Source organism: Theropithecus gelada, chromosome 16 (assembly GCF_003255815.1).
Source record: "Theropithecus gelada isolate Dixy chromosome 16, Tgel_1.0, whole genome shotgun sequence".
Classification (NCBI taxonomy): Eukaryota; Metazoa; Chordata; class Mammalia; order Primates; family Cercopithecidae; genus Theropithecus; species Theropithecus gelada.
The window spans coordinates 69,841,272-69,863,890 of NC_037684.1; the positions used below are offsets into that span (position 1 = coordinate 69,841,272).

Sequence of the window (22,619 nt, forward strand, 5' to 3'; positions counted from 1 at the left end):
TTAATAAACTATTGATTTATTTGAGTGATTTAAATGGAGGATGGGCAGAAACAGACGAGAGAAGAGGAAGAGCCACCATTTTCCCACAAATGAATTTCCTAGAATATTTCTCCAAATATTACCGAACATTAGGTTATAAATGGTATAAATAGGAAGGGGGGGGGGGATAAAGTGACAAAGTGATCATCTTCCATCCATGAAAAACAAAAACATTGAAAACGAATTGCTAATTAATTCTTTTAGAGTACTAGCTCCAAAGTTAGAAGCGAGATACTACAAAGAAAGGTAGGTTTTCTCTCTTTAAAAAGAGGTAAACCAAAAACACACACGAGACTCATACTTGTAAGCGCTAATTGAAATCTGTTTTTCTTTTTTTTAAAAGTCAGTTAAACCAACAAATGGGTAAGTTATGTTCCTAACACATCTTGTGCTACCCCTAGCGTGGCTGGCCACCTTGTCCTCCGTGCAAGAATCCAATAATTCCTCTCCAATTCAATCAAGCATCCGTCAGTCAAGATTTCCATATCTCAGGCTATTTTTAGTAGCCAAGAGGCAAGACTGCTCTTAAGAGAGATTGTGTCCAGGTCTGAGTAGTTTTCTTGGACAGAACTATGTAATGAGACTGGGTGCCATGGAACTTAGAAAACAAGAAAACACTCTTTCTGTCCCTTTTCAGATCATCTGAAAACTAGCTAACCACTTCTAAAGGCGCAGATATCTTCCTTCCCATTCTCCCTGGAAAAAGTGGCATAAAATATGGAACAAGTGGAAGATGCAATTTTGTCCAGGGTCCACCATTTAGCCTTTAGATACATCATTTCGCCTCCCAGAGACTCAGTGTTCCTTTCTGTAAAATAACCTTTTATTTTTATTCTCTTTCTGTATAATAATCTTTACTTACTGTGCTCTTATACGACAGAGCAAGATTTTTTTAAGTATGATCAAAAACGTGTATTTGAAAGCACTATGAAAACTGTGAAGTGGGGTACAAACATGATAATACTAACTGGGAAATAATTTAAGAAAAAGTGACACAGGAAAAAGGGAGAAAAATATAAGAATAGATATCAATTTTATCAGGGTCTTGTATTAAAAAGAGAGAGAGGTTTATCCTTAAGATTTTCTGAAAACTTTTAATGACAACTGATGCTTATACTTTATGACTGGGTACATAGAACATAAAATAAAAACTGAACATTGAAAGCGTTTAGATGAGTGAACTTTTCCTTTCCTGTTGATCCACGTGTTTGGCGTTGGTTATCCATTAAGATGGGGCTGGAGTGAGAACAATCTCTTAACATTCATTGAAAAAAATACTGAAACATATTTTCAGCACAAATATTAAACTGCCTCTTCTCTATCGATTGGTAAAAAAATATATTATATTTTGATTTTTTTTTTTCTTTTTAAATTATATGGTTATCCATCCCAGCCAAAGTCGTGCCCGGTCATCTGGTAGAACTTGAGGTTGAAAGGCCGGTAGAACTCGCGCAGCCTGCGCACCACCTCGCGGTCGATCTCAGGGTGGGTCCTGCCCTTGGTCTTGCCCAGGCAGTGGGGCCGGCTGCTGCCCTCCGCCTTCTTCAGGCAGGGGAAGCCCTTGGTCTTGTTGAAGTAGAAGTGCTTGTCCGTGATGATCCGCTTGAGGCCCAGGAAGTCCTGCACGCGGCCCAGCTCGCCGGCCGGGTCGCTGATGAGCCGCTCGCCGCTCACGAAGAGCATCTGGCGGATGGGGAAGTGGCGCAGCCAGTGCTCCAGGTGCTTGGCGTAGATGCCGATCTGGATGGCGCTCCACGACGTGTCGATGAGGCCCGTCGTCCTGTTTTTGAACGTCAAGCTCTCGAAGGTGGGGATGTCGGGCCGCTTGGACAGCGTCTGTGTGTAGTCCGAGATGGCCCTGGTCACCGGGTCCCGCACCACCACGATGAGCTTGGTGTCCTTGGACATGGCCGAGATGCGCGCGGGCGCCTCCCGCGTGACGAAGTAACTGGGCGTCTTCTCCATGGTGATCTGCCCGTCCAGGGTTCTGGGCATCAGGTCCCTGAGAAAAGCAAAAAGGCACGTCAGAGATGTGCATAGAGAGCTCAGTCCCAGGACAGACGGTCAAGTACACGCTGGAGCCAGGCAGCAATTCCAGCTCCCCATCCCCCGCCCACTTGCTAGATGTCTGATGATGGCATAACGAGTTCCGCACCTCAGATTCCTCGTGTATTGAGCAGAGAATAATAGTATTACCCATCGCGTACAGTTTTGTGATGATTAAACGAGTTAATATACCTCAACAGCTTAGAAAAGTGCCTGGCACCGAATAAATGCCATGTTAAGTTTCTGTGTTTTATTATTGTTTATCCACAGTGCTGTAAGAAAATAACCTTGGTCAAAATCTTCAGGTGAATTAGAATATTGTCATCAACACAATTATACTGTTATGAGATAGTATTAAAATATCCTGAGTCCTTCCTGTAGTTTTCTTATAAACAAAGCAATTATATTCAACATCACGTAGCATATTACACAAAATACTTATGCTTGTAATTCCTGAGTTTTGCAGGCACAAACAAGACTTATTAAAGAATCCATCTTTTGCCTAATGATTTGAAATGCCATCATTATCATATTCTAAATATGTTGATTCCTTTCTACATTGGCCCAATTATAAGTGATTATCGTGTGATAGTATATTTTCATGTACACCAGAGTACATTCTGACTTTCTATTGTTCAACTTGCCCTTGATGATTCTTGTCTGTTTATTCCTCCTGACAAATGAGATATCACTTTGTCACATTAAAAACAAAAACCCAGTTGGAGTCTTGATAAAGCAGATAGTGCTTCTCTATTCAAGGAGGCTTTCTACCGGCTTTGCCAGTCAAAACATATGAACAGGAGAGATTACATCTATTTGTTCTTCCAACTTAAGTATACTGCAATTAAATGCACTATTTGTTGAGATAGATACAGACAGATGGGTAGTCAGAGATCTTTAGTTATTTCATTTTGTAGTTTTGATTTCTCTTTTAATGTAGGCATTATCTAGGATTGTATTATATCTTTAATTCTGATGATAGATTTGTTACTTTTGTTCATGGAATTTGTGGTTCGTTTTTATTTTGCATCTGCAAGGAAAGGATACACTTTGTGTCATGGGAGCTTGCAGTTATTAATTCCCCGTGATTTTTGTCCCAGCTACACCATCTGGGCTAACTACATTTTGTGAGACACGTCAAACATACACAAAAGCAGAGAAAATTGTCAAATCCATCTCATACACCTCACATCCAGTTTGAAAACTTCAGGATGGCCAATTTTATTTCTAAATCCCTTCATTTCTGCTTCTCCACCAGGCCAGCTGGATTATTTTAAAGTCATTCACAAACATCCTATCAATGGATTAATAAGTATTCCTGCTCCCCTCTGCATTATTTCTGGCACAAATTCCTCAATCTCTCAGGCAATCTGATGGCCCTGATACTCCCTTAGTTTTAATGATGCAGGTACTGGGACTCAGAAAACAACACTCCAAAATGAAGGCCTCAAAAGCAGCCTCAGAAGCAGAAGTTTTTCTCTGAACTTCTCCTGCCCCTCTGTCTTTCAGTCCTACTCTTACCCAAGACTCACCATAGAAACTAAAATCCCTCTCCCCCAAGACAGGTCATAGAAACCGGAACTCCTTTTCCCCAAAGCCAGCCATAAAACCTAAAAACATTACTCTAACTTTCCACTTTTCTGTATAAAAATTGGCCATAAAGAAATTATCTGACCTATCCTGTTTGACTGTAGGTTGTAAGATCTTCATTCCTGAGAGGGTCCTGCCCCACGCCTAAAAGGAAGGAAGGAAGGCATGCTCAGAGAGGCCAAGAAGAATCTAGACAGAGAGGCCTTGCGGGCTTCCCCCACTGGGTCTATTTGGGTTAGATCATACCCTTTTTGTCCAATCATATTTCTATACAACTGTTCATATTTAGCTAAGCCCAAGCATAAAAATGGACAATTTCCTCTGTATCTTTAGGTCTTCCCTCTGAAGGCTCTTGCATATGCAGTAATAAGCGTGTATGCCTTTTCTCCTATGAATCTGCCTCTCATCAGTGATTTTCAGCAACCCTTCAGGAGTTGAAGGGGAAGTTTTCCCTTAGCCCATACTCAGGTTTCCTCCCATTTTTTTGGCGGGGTGGGGCGGTTATTTTTGTCACTTCAGTCGGGTTAGCTTTACTTTTTATAGGCATTTGCTTTCTGTTTCTGAGCTTTTAATTTTTGAAATAAATGTGAGCTTCCTTTTTCAAAATAACTCTTAAGGTACCTCATTACCCACCTCCTAGACAGACCTTAAGGTCTGGGTAAGAGTAAGCGAAGACCAGATAGTTTGGTGTTGACACAAAGGAGACACACATTGGCATAACCATCTATGCAGATTCCGTGGTGTGAATGCATATAACTCATTGCTCTGTGACTCCTTTTATGGAACTGAAAAGTTGGCTAGGCCAACCTAATATAAAAGCTTACGTTACTCTTGTCTAAGGTGAGCCAGGAGATTTATCCAGAGATGGTTGGAATTTGTCAGTGAAGGAAATTTAATCAAATGTGTGAAAAAGTTTTGGGCTTGAAAAGCAACCATCAACTACACAGAAATGATAAGAAAGAGTATTTATAGATTTTTTTTTTAAAAAGCCAGCATTCCTGTCTCTTTTTTTCCTACATATCTTTGACGTTTAACTACTTTATTTCAAATTTTGACCAGTAAAATAGAGAGAGCATAATACTTCACTTGGGAGCTCCTGGTTGGCCTACTGGGGAAGGGGTTGGGTGTATGGGTGTGGTTGGGGTGGGCAAGAGCTGCAGGAGACTTTGCAGAGATTGAGGCTATAGATTGCGCTGGGCCAGAGGAAACACTGCTAAAACCACTAAAAAAAGGAACCATAGTTTAAATAATCTCAATAGAGTAGGGAAAAGGGCTATCCAACATACGAGGAGTTTGAAGAGGAAACAGCTAAAATCGGATTGCAAAAGAAAAACACATTCATTACTGTCATTGGCAGGGTGAGGAAAACTGACTGATTTAGCATGGGGTGGGTGTGGAGAGTCGGGCTTAACTATAAGCTACCTGCAAGCTTCTTTCTGCAAAAATAAAGAAACTATAGTCTAAATAAATCCTAATCAAGCTTACATTGTAGAAAATGGTTGCTTTGTGACAGGACTCACAACAGAATTCTTTAAATTGCAATCTTTAAATCTTTTTTTCAAAAAAGTCAATAAAAGGGATAGACATTTCTTTTCAAAAAAGTCAATGAAGGGGATACATTTTTTTCATACATTTTCTTATTGCAAATCTTACTGCATTTTAATGTTCAACAAAGCATCACACTAGCATATAAAACAAAAGGCATATGTATGTTGGAATACTGCATTTCAAAGTGTCTAAAACTTGGAAATCATTCTTCTTTACCACAGTAAGGTACATATTAGGTTGGTGCAAAAGTAACTGTGGCTTTTGCAATGATTGCCAAAACCACAATTACTTTTGCACCAACCTAATACTTTTAATGGCAACACCTACAATTACTTTTGCACCAACCTAATACTATGACGGTGCTTTGTGTAAAAGCTGGGGCCCAGGATGGGTAGTGAAAGATCTATTATAGTATTACAAAAGGTCTATAGAAATACCAGGCAGGCTATGGGAGCACGAAGGTGTGTGCACTGAGAAATCACGTGAGGCTTGCCTGAAGACAGAACAGGTGAGGAAGGATAGGAGAAATTCAACTGGATGATGGGAGGCATAGGTCCTAGGAGAACTTATTTCCCAAGCTAAGTAGTGTAGACCATTCCAACCTCCCCTCTAAATAGTGAGTAGAATTTGGAGACATTTACAGTAGGTATAAGGATGAGGAAATGGGTTGAGATCAACATTGTAAGGAAAAAAAATATAGAAGTGTATTTGTTTTGTCCTGAGGGAGGCAAAGATAAGCAGAAATTTCACAAGCAAATTAAGAATTATTGCAAGGTAGATTACACACAGTTGCTCTTCTTCCCATAGAACTCAAAGAGAATTCACAATAGCCAAAGGGCGGAAGCAACCCGAGTGTCTATTGACAGATGAGTTAATAAACAAAATGTGGTTTATGCATACAATGGAATATTATTCAGAAATTCTGACACACACTCCAACCTGGATGAACCTTGGGGACATTACGCCAAGTGAAATAATCCAGTCACAAAAAGACAAATGCTGTATGAGTTCACTTATATGATATATCTGGGGTACTCAAATTCATTGAGACAGCAAGTAGAATGGTGGTTTCCAGAGGCTGTAGGGAAGAGGAACAGAGAGTTATTGTTCAGTAGGTATGAAGTTTCTGTGTTATAAGATTAAAAGAGTTCTGAAGGTTGATCACATAACAACGTGTATGTACTTAACACTACTGAACCTAGCAATGGTTAAAATGGTAAATTTTATGTTATGTGTATTTCACTACAATTTTTTAAAAAAGAACTTAAGGGAGAACAAACATTTCAGTGGCATTGATAGAAATTAGTTAGACAAAAGAGTCTTTTTGCTTTATGGTTAATTAAACATTAGAACAAGGTACCGCTGAAGGAGATTGTGGTTTTGCTAAAAGGGAAATATAATTTATGAGATTTTTGTGCAGCTGATCTCGAATCAAAAAATGAGGTTTGTGGTCCATGCCCACTGCCTGCTGCATGATCACGAGATAGTAATTTAGCATCTCCATGTTCAGTTTATTCACCTTACCAGAAAAATCAAATCAAAGGTTCAAAATTCCTGGACTGTAATGAAGTGTCAACATGGCCACTATTACTGTAGGGAATAGAGGGAAGCATTCTTTTTAAGAATGTGTCACCCAGTGTTCTGAATTCCCAACTTCCGGGAGAACTCCACTTAGTCCAGCTAACAAAGGGTTCAGAGAGTTAGAGCTCTTTGCCATGTTCCTGACACACCTGCCCATTTGTCATTCAGACAGTGAGGATGCCTGGTCTGAAGGCCGTGAGCTGGCTACATTATTTGGAAGGGCAGAGCCTGGCTTATTATCTTATAATGGTGTGAGAGAGATGAGCTCCGTTTTTAAGGGGATTTCATTTCCTTCCATGGCATGGGTGCAGTTGTGCCAGGACGGAAACTGCTGGGCAATGTTAAATCTGGCTCAGACATCATGCCACTCCACTGTGCTGGGGAATTCCATTCTGGATCTGATCTGTCACCCTGGGTAAGGCTCTCGGGGCCTAGGGTTGTTAGAGCTGCTGTGCGTCTGTGGTGCAGGAAGTGTTATGGTCAAGCAGGAACCATGATAGACACGCTAAGTTGTCTTCTGTTTTCTACCCCAGCCTTCAACCAGCAGTTAATGGTGGGAGTACTAAAATGACCCAGAGGACTTTCCCACTGCCACACTACTGAGGGGACAGACCTGCCTCCATGGCTGTGCCTTAACGATGGTCCAAGAGGCAAGTGTAGAACTCTAGCACTGGCTGCATCACTGCCACCTCTATGATCCGGGAACCACCTGAGACAGCCTTCCATGACACTCAACAACACATATGCATGGTGCATCCAATATGTGCAAGAAAAAATAAAAAGAACTTCCCTCATGTGCCTCACTCTTCTTATCCATTTGGGCCATTTGCCCTGAATTCTCATTGCCCTCATGTTGTCTTTTGTTCCTTCACCCTCCCTCTGGAAGTGCTATTGGTCGTCTCTGAAAGTACTTCTTCCAAAAAACGATTACCCTATTACCCTTCCCCATTTTATTTTTAATCAATGACGTTTGGTCAATTTTCTATTTATATGGAAAAATAAATCTTGGCATTTGCCTCTAGCTATCTAGGAAAAATTAACTCCAGGTCGTCTGCTGATACAAATATAAGTGGTGAAACAATCAACTTTTGGAAGGAAACCTAGAACATCTTGATGATTTTGAAGGAGGTAAAGTTTTGTTAATTTCTTAAAGGAGCAACTATAATGCAAAACAAATAAATAAATAAATAAATAGGGCTGGGGGCGGTGGCTCACGTCTGTAATCCCAGCACTTTGGGAGGTGGAGGCAGGCTGATTATGAGGTCAAGAGAGCAAGACCATCCTGGCCAACACGGTGAAATCACGTCTCTACAAAAAATACAAAATTAGCTGGGCGTGGTGGCGTGTGCCTGTAGTCCCAGCTACTCGAGAGGCTGAGGCAGGAGAATCGCTTGAACCTGGGGGGTAGAGGTTGCAGTGAGTTGAGATCAGGCCACTGCACTCCAGCCTGGCAACACAGCAAGATCCACCGCAAAAAACAAACAAAAAAAAAACTCCTATAAATCAATAAGTAAAAATAACTACACAGCATAGAAGAAAAACAGGCAAAAAGCTGGAATAAGCACTTTTGAAGGAAGCAAAGTTTTGTTAACAGAATACCATATCCACAAAATTACAGCTAGATAGGAGGAATAAGTTCTAGTGTTCTGAAGCACTGTAGGGTGAATATGGTTAACAACAATTTCGTGTATATTTTCAACAAGCTGGAAGGGAAGATTTTTGAATGTTCACAACACTAAAAAGTAATAAATGTTTGAGGTGATGGATATGCTAACTACCCTGATTTGATTATTACATTGTATACATGTATTGAAATATCACTCTGTGTCCCGTAAGTATGTACAATTATTAGGTGCCAACTAACAAAGAAATGGAAAATAAATAAATAAAAAGTAAATAATCAATAAACGCACGAGAAGGCACTGAACTTCATCGATCATCAGGAAAATGTAAAGTAAAACACAATAGCATACTATGACACACCCACTGGTCATCTAGAATAAAAGCCCACAGAGAATTCTGAGTTTGGGCGAGAATGTGGAACTGGCACTTTAGTGGTTAAAGAGTAAACTGGCACAGTGACTTTAGAAAACTCTTTGGCACTATCTACCAAACATGTGCATTCACTGTGACCCAGCCATTTCATGGCCAGGGCTATACTCAATGGAAATGATACATATGTTCACCAAAAGACATGTTCACAAATGTTCACAGACCATCCTAATAGTCCCCATTTCAAGCTATCCAAATGTCCACCCAAAATAGACGCACGTAGATCTTAAACAGTGAGATGTTAAACAGCACACAGAATGAATGACTTAAAACCTGTGGGTGGGTTGGGTATGGTGGCTCACACCTGTAATCCCAACCCTTTGGGAGGTCAAGGTGGGTGGATCATGAGGTCAGGAGTTTGAAACCAGCCTGACCAACTGGTGAAACCCCGTCTCTACTAAAAATACAAAAATTAGCCGGGTGTGGTGGCAGGCACCTGTTACAAGTCCCAGCTACTCGGGAGACTGAGGCAGGAGAGTGACTTGAACGCAGGAGAATGACTTGAACCCAGGAGGCGGAGGTTGCAGTAAGCTGAGATTACACCACTGCACTCCAGCCTGGGTGACAGAGCGAGACTCCATCTCAAACAAACAAACAAAACCTGTGGGTGAACATCACAGTGTTAACAAACAGAGCCAGTCACAACAAAGGAAACACTGTATGATTTCCTTTATAAAAAATGTTCTTAAACAGGCCAAACTCATCTATCCCCTTCAATGTCAAAATGGAGGTTACCCTTAGCAGGGATCGGTGTCTAGAAGAGGGCATGAGAGGGACTTCCAGGCCAAAGGAAAAGTACCAATTCACGACCTGGTGCTGGTCACAGAAGCATGTCCATTTTGTGAAAATTTATTGAGCTCTATCCCATGATTTGTGTCTTTTTTTATGTTTATGTTGTACTTGAATAAAGATTTTACTATGCTTATAAAAAATAAATGGACCGATATCCCATAATGCTCCAAGAAAAGCATGTTTTTTTTTTTTTAAAGGGTATTTACGAAGCCCACTGTGTCTCCAATTTGTGTAAATTCAGATCACAAAGGAGAAGGAGTGGAGATCATATACCTAGGAGTCAGGCGTCCTCTCCAAGACCACTTCTCCCTCACCCCAGGTAAATGATAAGGACAGCAGCTGCCCCTCACATGGACCACTATGAGCACAGTGGTGTGCAGTGTAACCTGGAGGATGTGTTTCAAGAGTGTGAACTCAGAAAAGAGAGAAGTGAAGAACAAGTTACTCTTGCTAAACATTTGGGCGACGACTTTCTCAGTTAATCCTTATATAGCCAAAAAAGAGGTAAGGTAGGTAATTACATTCCCTAGTTTTTCTGACGAGGAAGCTGAGGTCCAGAGAGGCTGAGCAGTATGCTGACGTCTTCATAGTCACTGTATGGAAGGTGATGGGTGGTCCTCCCAATGCCTAGTGCAAGAGTATTTCTATTGCAGCGGGTAAGAGAAAGTCAGCAGCCAAAGGGGATTACAAAAATCATATACAGACAATGGCACCAATGGAGCAAATTCAACAGATGGAAAACATGGGAACCTGAGAGAGTTATCCAGAAGGTAGATGTGAAGATCCTGAAAGAACTAAATCCTGAATTGAATACAGATGAGATGAAGAAATTTGTCTGCTTGAACTGGGGAGCTGTACGAAATTAGACCAAAAAAGATGATGGTTTGCTTAATGTCAGTGATATATTAAATCTGAAGCAGTGTGCAGGTTTGGAGCAGGAAAGGACTGCAGGTGGTTAAATACTTTAGGGGGCTCTTCCAACAGAATCCAAGCTCGAGGAGTTAAAGACCTGGATTAGGGTGCTGACAGTGGGAAAGACAGGGTGGGTGAGGACAAAAGAAATATTTAGAGTATAATCGGTGAGGCTAGATAGCTGATTTATGACTGAAACAACGTAGACATTTTCAAAAAAGAAAGGTGGAAAATAATACAAATTTTATTAAAGTGAACAATTATTTTGAAGAAGAAAGTGGTCCCCTCTCCCCGTCAAAAAAGAAAATTTGGGCCGGGTGTGGTGGTTTACACCTATAATTCCAGCACTTTGGGAGGCAGCGGTGGACAGATCACCAGGTCAGGAGTTCGAGACCAGCGTGACTACCATGGTGAAACCCCGTCTCTACTAAAAATACAAAAATTAGCCAGGTATGGTGGCATGTGCCTGTAATCCCAGCACTCAGGAGGCTGAAACAGGAGAATTGCTTGAACCCGGGAGGCGGAGGTTGCAGCGAGCCGAGATCTCGCCACTGCACTCCAGCCTGGGCAACAGAGTGAGACTTCACCTCAATAAATAAATAAATAAATAAATAAATAAATAAATAAATAAATTGGATTTCTGTTTCAGTAGAGTCAGTTACTTTTTTTTTTTTTAAAGTTAGGATTTCTGCATGAGGATTCTAGTGGAGACAAAATAGTATTAGTTTTATTTTAAACTATGACACAGATGGATCATGTATCTCCATGAAGACAACATAGTTTTATAGGAAACTCAAAAGCAGGAATAGTAATAAGGATTTCAGCCTTGATTTTGCTATTAATAAGCTGTGTGATCTTGGGCAAATCACTTTCATTCTCCTGGCCTCGATTTCTTCACGAACAAAAAAAGTGTATTGTCCTCAATGTCGGTAGGACTTCCCATTTCTAAGATTTCATGTAGGGAGTGAGACTTTAATTCCTTTTTAACTTGTATTTAAAGCTCTGTGCAGCATTATGCTGCTGTGTTCTGAAGTATGGCTCCACCAATCACATCAAGCGATTTGTATAAATAATTACACAGGGCAATTCTGCATCAACAGAATTGATTTCAAAATCAATGAGATCTGAAAGAATGCAGTTCAAATAACTGATGCCAAGAGAAAGTGCTGAGGTTAGTTAAAATGAAAGTGAACTTGATATATCCCTAGGGCTTGGGAGCAGCAGAAAGACCAGGAAATCTATGAGCAGAGAGGTCTCACTATATTCCACAAGGCAAGTGATGAAGGAGACCCACGTCTATCCTGTGCTTCTTCTGTGCCTGACACGTTGAAATGAGATGTCAAAGTCAGGAGGCCGGGTGCGGTGGCTCATGTCTGTAATCCCAGCACTTTGGGAGGCCAAGGCGGGCGGATCGCCCAAGCTCAGGAGTTCGAGGCCAGCCTGGGCAACACGGTGTAACCCCCCGTCTCTACTAAAATACAAAAAAAAAAAAAAAAATTAGCCAGGCCTGGGGGTAGAGGCCTGTAATCCCAGCTTCTCAGGCGACTGAGGAGGGAGAAATGCTTGAACCCGGGAGGCGGAGGTTGCGGTGAGCCAAGATTGTGCCACCACACTCCAGCCAGGGTGACAGAGCGAGACTCCATCTCAAAAAAAAAAAAAAAAAAAAGAAAGAAAAATGTCAAAGTCAGAAGATGAAATTCATGGATAGGACTACATTAAAAATAATAGATCCAGGGCAGCCAGAAATTTAAGTTCAGGGTCCTTAGGAAGAGATAATGAAGACAGAAGAAAATGAACACTTACTGAGCATTTACCGTAGCACAAGGTCTGATGTATTATTTCTTGAGTCTCACAACTAAAATGAAAAGCTAGAATTATTCCCCTTATTTTACAGATGGGGAAATAGGCTCACAGAGATAATGTGACTTATCCAAGCACACATGGTTGCTAATAGGGCAAGAATGAAAACCCAGGTCCATCCAGCTCTAAAGTGCATATTCTTTCAACCTTCGGAAACAGTCAGGGACATCAGAGTGACTTTTAGTTGATGTTCCTGGCCTTCTTTGACATTCTGCCAAAACATATGAGTGTCAAATGCATTCTTTACATATCCATCTCTGAATGCAAATCACCCTTCCTGAAATCTTGCGAACAGGTAATATACATCATATGTTTTTCAAAGGCTATCTTCTGCAAGGGAAGAACATCCTGCAAAGGGAAGTCCCTGAGTTGTAATGCAAAGGTAATGCGCCTTGAGGAATAAATAAATCTGGCCCATGGACATGTACTTTTTTTAAGTCTGTACAACCAAACAGAACTGTGTGTCTGTTTTTGGAAGCCTCCGGCAGCAGAACATGCTAGAAAAACATGCTCTTTTCATGGCCACGGCGAGAAGGTAGTTCCTGTGGGTCCTCGATGGTGTGTGTCTGGGAGCAGGGGAAACTGCTGGAAACTCTCCGTGCTGTCAGCTCGCCATCCCTTGGGCCGAGTCCCACTCACATTAATATTTCTTTTCCTGCTGTTGTTACGTGGGACCCCTCCGAAAACGTGACTTATAAGGATGGAAAGAAAACTCCCTTTACTTGTTGTTTGAATTGGCTTCTGTGGGTAGGAAGACTTATGTTTTTGAACCAGCTCCCACACTAACTGAATCTGGATATGCAATTCTAAGAACCAAACCATCATCAAGATAAGCTAAACATCAGGGTGAGAGGCTGGGACACTGACCAGTGTCACTGATAGCAGGCTCCTTTTAAAACTTTTAACGACCAGGTAAAGAAGAAAGAGAGAGAGAAAAAAAAAAACTGGATACTTATTCTCACTAGTCTTTATGACACAATATGTACCAAAGTTTACTTCAAGAAAACAGCACAGGGTTCCCTGGACTCTAGGGGAGGAGAGAAAAGTCAAGGACTCTTGATTGTTAATTTGGGGGAGCCTCATGAAAAGATAACGAATCCATCTGTAGTCAGGTCAGATCTTCCTGGGAGACAAGGGGCAAGAGTGTTTTGAGCTCCTAAATTCAAGTAAGAACGCTTTATGTTTCTGCTGGATCTTAGAGTTTCCCAAGCAATTCCACACATTTTCTCTTTCATTGACTCTTAGAAACAGTAAAAATAAACCAGTAACTTCCAAGGCTCATTGCTTCAACCCCTGATCCCCCTTTCTATGTTAATTTCATTGGGGGAACTCATGTAATTCATAAGATGTAAAATACCATTTCTAACACGGTATGCATTGTCCCAAATTCTGTTTTAAAGTGGTTTCTGTCTCCTAGGAGCTGGTGTGCTTCTATCAATGTCCTATCAAAGTATCAAATAATATCTAGAGAAATAACCTTACAACATTGAAAACTAAAGTTCACAAACAACCTAATTATGCCAAAATCTGTAAGACGATCAGAGCCTAAGAAACCACCTGGGAAAGGTAGGAATACGTTGTTCTTCCCCACCGTGGGGCCATCTCTGGACTTCCAACATTCTTTGTGTACCAAGCAAAAAGTAAGATTTCCTACTCTGAGAGTAAGCATCTCTTTAATTTTTTTTTTTTTTTTTTTTTAGCCTAGGTGCCACTCTTGCCTGACCCTGGTCCTGGCCCTGGCAGAGATCCACACTTTGAAAATACTAGCAAGTTTTTAGAGTTTGAGAAAAAAGAAAGTACTTCCTGGCATTTAAACAGAAAGAGAAACAAATAACACAACACCTAGGCTACTGACAAATGAAGGAGGAGATGGGGGAGTTGAGCCTTAGCCTTCAGTAATAAGTGCCAAAAGTGGAGAAGAGCTTAAAGGGAAAAAGACCTTTATGCTCAGCTAAGTTTTATTTCATTTGATGACATATCAAAATGACATTTTCAGATATGCAATGGTTTAAAAAACTTAACACCCATGTAACCCTGGGAAACAAACAAACTTGAAAGTTCATGTCAACTGAGCAATAGATAGAGAAAAATTAAAAGCACAAGAATGAAAAAGTTAGTGTATTTCAGTAAAATGTGGGGCCATCTAAAATCAGTCAGAATAGAAATGTCTTAAAGAATTATTCTTAATGTATGCACAAAAATGATGACAAATACATAGCAGAAATAAAATGTAATTAAGTTAGTTAGGAGCTGAAGCCTGAACAATATTTACAAACCCTTAGAAGTACGTGTGTATTTGGGTGCAAGAGAGAGAGAGAGAAAGAGAGAGAGAGAGAGACAGAGAGAGATTGATAGGTTACAAGGAGACAGAGAAGAGACTAAGAAGATAGGAGAAAAAAGAGAAGAATCTAGAATCTACCAGAGATAGGAAAGTGCAAGGACTGTATTCTTCCAAGCAGTACCACTAAAAATTAGAACTGGAAAAAACCTTAAAAATCCCCTAATCCAGCTGCTTCATTTCACGGATATTGAAAGGTTGGAGAAGGAGCTTGTTCTAAGTCATTCAGCCAAAAGAACACAAAAAGCCAGGCTTAGATTCTGAGTCTTCTGATGCTTGGCTCACTGTTCTTTCTAAGTTACATTATTCTGCCTTAATTCTAGAAATATAATGTGCCCAGGGCTTAATTACTTGAAAAACAAAATCCATCTTGGGGGCGTGGGTGGAATTCCCTTGTAGTGCTTCTGAACTGTGAAAGTTATATTAAATGTTGAGTCCTGATTAAAGGAAGAATTGGCTTTTCTTCAGCCTACCTGGTTCTCATAACCATGATATGAGGTCAGCATCTAGAAGGGGAGAATGGAATTCTTATTCAAAGTGGGGAGAGTCTGGGCCAAGGGCAGGCCCCTCTCCTGGCTCTCTGGTGGCTGCCGCAGCAAACCCAACATCTAGGCTGATCTGGGCTCTTGACAGGAGTTTTATAAATGATTAGTTTGAGAGCTGTGCTATCGGCTTTTGTGCAACTGCGGGCAGCTGCTTCGGAACAGAGCTCTCATCAGCCTGGAATTATCGGGTCTTTGCATATGTGCGGCTGGAGATAAGGGGGGAAATGTGCTTTTCCTTGTTTGGAAATCAACAATCTAAGGAGAGTGGGGAAGCTGAGAAAGAAACATGATGAGGATAAATCTAAAATTTTAGAAAGGTTCTTTGTTACATTTTGGCAATGGTGGTATTTTTTGTTGTTTGCTTGTTCATTCCTTATTTTTCTGTCAGTTTATTTTACTCTACTTGTTAGGTTCTGGACACAGACTAGGTGCTAAATCAATACGTCTTGCAAGTTTGAACCAGGAAAAGTGACTTGCAGCTATGATTTTGGCAGGAGTCTGGGGTCTTGAACTGCTAGGATATTCTTTCTAAAATTTGCCATCCTCGCCCTGTGTGAATATCTCAGTGTCCTTGATTTTTTTTTTTTTTTAGACGAAGTCTTGCTCTGTGACTCACGCCGGAGTGAAGTGGCGCGATCTTGGCTCACTGCAACCTCCACCTCCCCCGTTCAAGTAATTCTCCTGCCTCAGCTTCCTGCATAGCTGGGATTACAGGCACCCGCCACCACGTCCTTGATTTTGAACAGTAGAAAAGGAGAAACATTTTGTCTCATACAGATCAAAACAAACTTCCAAAATAATCTCTTATTCATTACTCTTATGATATAAAACCCTAATAATGTCATCATGAAATGAGGCATGCAGACAAAACAAACTTTAGGAAATCCATCCCTGAGTGTGCATTTTACACAGCCTCTTGGTGCAGCTGTACCACGCACCACTAAGAAGAAGTAAAACCATCCATCCAACAGGGACACAGGCAAGAAGGGCTCTGGCTTTAAGTCCCACAATTTGGAAGTTCCCACAAATTGCACACACACACAAATTTATTACAGAAACTGTCACTCCAGCATCAGCATAGTGCAACCAGAAACCCTAAATACCCACTCTCCTATTCAAATCCCAGGGAAATGCTTCGGCAAACCTCTTGCCCTGTGTCTTTAAAACAAAAGGTCCAAATGCTGAGAACATACAGGGGTTGTGTTGCAGCAGACAGACACTGCTTCCAGTCTGGGGAAGGATTTGGGTGAGGGAAGTAGTTAGCTAAGAGAAAAACAAAATCAAATTAAGTAACTTATCCAGGGCTTCCTATCACAGAGCATGAAATAGCGTCTTGAAGTAAAAGTATCATGTCCTAGTATTACTGAGTGCTCATTTCTCTGCTTCTCCTCCTAATCCAGTTCACGGTCCTGAAGATATTAACACACTATAGACGTACTCACAACATTTGCACATGGAGGTGGAGGGGCATATTTCATAACGGAGCAAATGATGCCACTCTGACACGTATAAATATGTAGGTCCAGATGAAACAGCTGAAGTATGGTACTGATTCTTTCTAGTGGCAACTAGATGGATGTTAAAAGCTAGAATGGAGAACAGTTCTAATTTTATAAATATGTTTGAGATTTAATTACAATTTAAAAATTAATAAGAAGTCAATTTAAAATAATTTTTATTTCAAAATTTTATATTTGTTAATTAGAATCTACATTTTGTCTTTGAATTTTGATAGATAACTTGGAATATTTTAGAAATAAAGATAACTTTTAAATACACATGGAAATAACTTTCATTTCTTAAATTTTACATTTACTTTTTTTGATCAAAGTATATTCAAATTTGTGTACTTGCACTTCAAAAATTCTTTAGATCAGAGGTCATCCAACTATGGCCCACAGGTCAACCCCAGCTAGTTTTTTTAAACTGCATGATTCCATTTATATGACACATTCAGAACACGCAAATCTATAGTGACAGAAAGCAGATTAGTTGTTGCCAAGGGCTAAGGAGAGTGGGGAATGGGAGTGAGTGCTTAATAGGTATGATGTTTCCTTTTGACGAGATGAAAGTGCTCTGGGATTGGATAGCGGTGGTGATCAGCTTTTTTTGTCAGTAAAGTTTTATTGAAACATAGCCACGTCCATTTGCAAATGTATCCTCTCTGGCTGCTTTTGAACCACAAACACGGGACTGGGTGCGTGTAACAGAGATCACGTGGCCTGAAAAATATTCATTATCTGGACCTTTTCATAAAACATTTTTCACCTCCTGCTTTAGACCATTGCTGTCAGTAGAACAAAATTAGTATTCAACACTTTGGGAGACTGAGGAGGGCGGATCACAAGGTCAGGAGACGGAGACCATCCCGGCTAACACGGTGAAATCCCGTCTCTACTAAAAATGCAAAAAAAATTAGCCGGGCGTGGTGACGGGCGCCTGTAGTCCCAGCTACTCGGGAGGCTGAGGCAGGAGAATGGCGTGAACCCGGGAGGCGGAGCTTGCAGTGAGCCAAGATCGCGCCACTGCACTCCAGCCTGGGCGACAGAGTGAGACTCTGCCTCAAAAAAAAAAAAAAAAAAAAAAAATTAGTATTCAAAATCTTGATGGTAGCATAATTAGCATTTTGTTGAAATTAAGAGATAAAAAAACAAATTGTACGCGTGAGTATGTAGTAGTTCGTGATCTGCATATATCTTTGTTTTATTACTCATCCCAACATTGCTGGCCCATCAACAAAATGCCCAAATGAGCAATAATAATTAAATTGAGTCATTTCTGGTAATTTGCCAACTTTCAGACATAGAAAAATAATAGATTTATGTGTATTTTTCTGTTTTGTTGTTAGGAGGGAATATTTGTCAAAATAGGAGAATAGGATGCATTTCATTTAACAGTTTATTAGCTTGACTTAGAACTTTTTAAAGGTTCAGACATACGGTATGCGGGCCTTCGTTTGTGCTCTTGTCCAGGGACCTGAAATGTAAAGGGTGGGCCATATGAAAACACACCGGGACTTAGAGCTAAGTCATGGTGAAGAAAAACAAGGCCGGCAGACAGGCTGTCCATTCCAAAAAAGCCTGGGGCTGTCAGGGGTTGAACTTTCCAGATGAGGCACTTCACGCGGGCGAGGTGGTTCCACCGCAGCAGAAACGCTGCAGACGCCTCACATCTGTGTGAGCGAACAGAAACCCCTCTTCTTTCAGCACAGGAAAACGCAACAGGCTAGGCTCGGGGGGGAGCAGCGGAAAATAGCGGCTGTCCAAATGGGCTTTTAAAAAAATTAAACTTCAACAACATTTAAAAAATTCTACATGCCAAAAAGGTTCATTATAGAAAACTTAGAAAATTCAGAGAAGCACAAAATTCTAGAAAGTAAAACTACTCACCCACCGCTCAGATACAGCATTTAAAAATACATCCATGCAGATCTCATTCTATGCAGAGCTGTAGGTTAATACTTTATTTATAAAATTAAATCATATGGTGCACACACTATTCTAAACTGCCTGTTGCACTTTGGAATAAATAGAAACACCATTCCTGTCATTAATTACACATCTACTTCGTTTTAAATTGCTGCGCAGTATCCTATTTTATGAAATGCCATAAAGTGTTCAGTGAATCCCTTATTATTGGATACCTGAGTTGTTTCTAAAGTCAAACATTTTGACTCACATGTTTAATTATTTCCTTGAAGTAGAAATGAAGGCATGAGTATTTTAAAAGCTTTTGAGCCATACCGTAAAACTTCTATGAAGGTATTTATATTTTGTCTTTGAATCTTAATATATTAAAATATTTTGGTTCTATTTCAGTATATTAAAGTATATATTTTCTCATACAGTCCTTAACACTTTGTATTATATTTCAATTGCTTCCAGTAAGCATAGGGAAATGATTTTTAAAAATATTTTTGTACTTATGCTTTAAATTAGAGCATTTCCCAGATGTTTATCAAGATTATGATTTTCAAAGACATTTTCTGGTTATGTTTGTTTTGTCTATATTTTTCTAACGGGATTTTTTTTCTTAGATTTCATTTTCTTTATATTAATGATATTTATCCCTTGTCTTTTATAGAGCAAACATTCCAGTCTATCCTTTCTTGTTTCTTTTTTGTTCATAGTGTTTCTTAAAAATATTTTTAAATCCATCAATGTTTTTCTTTATGACTTTTGCTTTTCCTTTATAATGTTTCCTAAGAAAGGTCTTTCTAATCTTAATATTAAATAAATATCCGTCTTTGATTTGTATTTTATTTTTTAATTCACTTTAAATTATGTAAAGTCAAATTTGAAATATATATACTTTAAAATTATGAACAAGTACCTGTCCTTTTATCCAGTATTGATATGCCACCTACGTCATATACTAAGTTGCTATGTATCCTTCATTTTGTGTTTGGAGTTTTGATACTGTTCTATGTTTACCTTGGCATTAGTAGAACACTCTTTTAATTATTGCAGTTTGGCTGGGCACGATGGCCCATGCCTGTAATCCCAGCACTTTGAGAGGCCAAGGAGGGTGGATCACGTGAAGTCACGTGTTTCTAGGTATGGCTTTTCCTTTTGAGGAAACGTTGCCAGAGATGAGGAGAGGGTAAGACTACAAAGTGATAGCATGAGATTAAAGTGATGAAACTGTTTTACATTCAGATGGTGGTGTTGGTTATGCAAATCAGTACGCATGTTGGACTTCATAGAGTTGTCCTCCAGAAATGTCAATTTTGCTAAATATTAATTTAAATATAAAACAAAATAAAAATGTTACTGAGGAACATAAAAGAAAATTTGTGGAAATGAAAGTCATATAATTTTCCTAGATTAATGAACTAAAGGTAGTAAAAAGTCATCTCTTCCCAAACTAGTACTTGCATTTTATGAAATGCCAATTCAAATGGAAATGAAGAGGGAAATAGGATTTAATTCAAATAATGTGTAATTCTTCGATGTATTTGGAAGAAAATGCATTCAATGAAAAATGTTCAAGAGTAGAACAGGAAATTTCACATTCGATTTGAGACATATAAAATTGCAATAACATATATTTTTTGAAACGAGTCTCCCTCTCTTGCCCAGGCTGGAGTGCAGGGCGCTATCTTGGCTCACTGCAACCTCCACCTCTTGGGTTCAAGCGATTCTCCCACCTCAGCCTCCCAAGTAGCTGGCATAACAGGCATGTGCCACCATACCTGGCTAATTTTTGTATTTTTAGTAGAGATGGGGTTTCACCATGTTGGCCAGGCTGGTCTTGAACTCCTGACCTCAGGTGATCTGCCCACCTCTGCCTCCCAAAGTGCTGGGATTACCGGCATGAGCCACTGTGAGCAACCAGTTTGCTCCGTTTTGTTTTTTTTGTTTGTTTGTTTGTTTTTGCTGAATAGTATTCTATTGCCTACACGCACCACAGTTAGTTTATCCATTCACCTGCTGGAGGACATCTTGGTCAGTTCCAGTTTTCAATAATTATGACTAGCACTGTTATTAACATTTTGCAGAGGCTGTATGTGAATACAAACTTTTTCTCTAGGCTAAACAGTAAGGGGCAAAATTACTGGGTCATTTAACAAGTATATGTTTAACTTTATAAGTAACTGCCAAACTGTTTTAAAGAGTGTCGGCTGGGCGCGGTGGCTCAGGCCTGTAATCCCAGCACTTTGGGAGGCCAAGGCGGGAGGATCACGAGGTCAGGAGATAGAGACCATCCTGGCTAACATGGTGGAACCCCGTCTCTACTAAAAATACAAAAATTAGCCAGGCGTGGTGGGGGGTGCCTGTAGTCCCAGCTACTTGGGAGGCTGAGGCAGGAGAATGGCGTGAATCCAGGAGGTGGAGCTGGCAGTGAGCCGAGATCCCGCCACTGCACTCCAGCCTGGGTGACAGAGCCAGACTCTGTCTCAAAAAAAAAAAAAAAGGGGGGGTCTACCATTTCTCATTTCCCAAAAGCAATGTATGAGGGTTTCATTTGCTTCACATCCTTGTCAGCACTTAATGTTGTCACTTTTTAAAAATAATTTTAGCCATTCTAATAGTTGTGTGGTGGTATCACATGGTGGTTTCAATTTACCTTTTCCTATTGATGAATGATGTTGAACATCTTTTTATGTGTTTAATTGCCTCCTTGTTGAAATGTTTATTACAGTTTTTTTGCCCATTTTTACATGGGGCTGTTTATTTTCTTACTGCTGAGTTTTAAAAGTTCTTTATATCTTCACCGGCCAGGCATGTTGGCTCACACCTATAATTCCAGCACTTTGGAAGGCCGAGACGGGTGAATCACGAGGTCAGGAGTTCGAGACCACCCTGGCCAACATGGAGAAACTCCATTTCTACTAAAAATACAAACAGTGAGCCGGGCACGGTGGCACGCACCTGTAATCCCAGCTTCTCGGGAGGCTGAGGCAGGAGAATCACTTGAACCCAGGAGGCAGAGGTTGCGGTGAGCAGAGATTGCACAATTGCACTCCAGCCTGGGTGACAGAGCAAGACTCTGTCTCAAAAAAAAAAAAATAAAATAAAATAAATAAATAAATAAATAAAAGTTCTTTATATATTCAAAATAAAAGTCCTTTGATGGATAGGAGGTTTTTCCAAGTATTTTCCCAGTTTGTAGTTTGACTTTGCATTTTTTTTAACAGTGTCTTTGACTGAGTAAAAGATTTTTAATTTTGATGAAATCCAATTTATAGATTTATTTTATGGATTATGCTTTTATCACATCTGTGAGAACTCTTTGCCTAGACCCAAGTCATGAAGCCTCAGTAAAGCTTTTTACAGGCAAGTTGTACACAATTCTTGAGATGTTTTTCTAAATATTTTAATTTTTGCTATTATTTTGAATGAGATCTTGATGTTTTATTTGATCTAAATATACCTTAAGCTTTTTTTTTTTTTTTTTAATGCAGAAGTTATATTTTCAATCCAGTGATTTTTTGGAAACTTTTTCTTTCTCCCACTAAATCAAACTGATCAATGTATTTACACAGAATTATGGTAGAAATGTCAAACAAGTGATGAGACATCTTTGTGGTTTCCCTGTCTTTGTAGCTATCTCATTATCAATGATCTGAAATATTATGAGTCTCAAGCGTATTTTAGGAGGTAGGCAAGATAGCCAAAATGTAGATGAAGATATAGATATGACAGAATCTATATTCTGGCCACGTGTACACTTATTATAAGAATGAAGGACTATAATGCATAGGTTATGACAGATGGTCTAACCTCAAGTTCCCAAAATCTGTCCTTAGCACAGCTAAGTCTAACATTGGGCCATGTTCTTATCCACCTAAGGCCGAGGTTCTTAACTTGAGT

The 22,619-nt window shown here is 39.9% G+C and overlaps 1 protein-coding gene across 1 annotated transcript in view; it reads right to left on the bottom strand.

Annotated features, from left to right (window-relative positions):
* Nucleotides 1–1,119: 1,119 nt before the first annotated feature.
* Nucleotides 1,120–22,619, bottom strand: part of HS3ST3A1 (heparan sulfate-glucosamine 3-sulfotransferase 3A1) — a 103,214-nt gene continuing 81,714 nt past the window's right edge. The window contains exon 2 of the mRNA XM_025362379.1: nucleotides 1,120–2,041. Within this exon, the coding sequence (XP_025218164.1) occupies nucleotides 1,420–2,041 (622 nt within the window). The 3' untranslated portion in view covers nucleotides 1,120–1,419. The remainder of the gene's footprint in view (nucleotides 2,042–22,619) is intronic.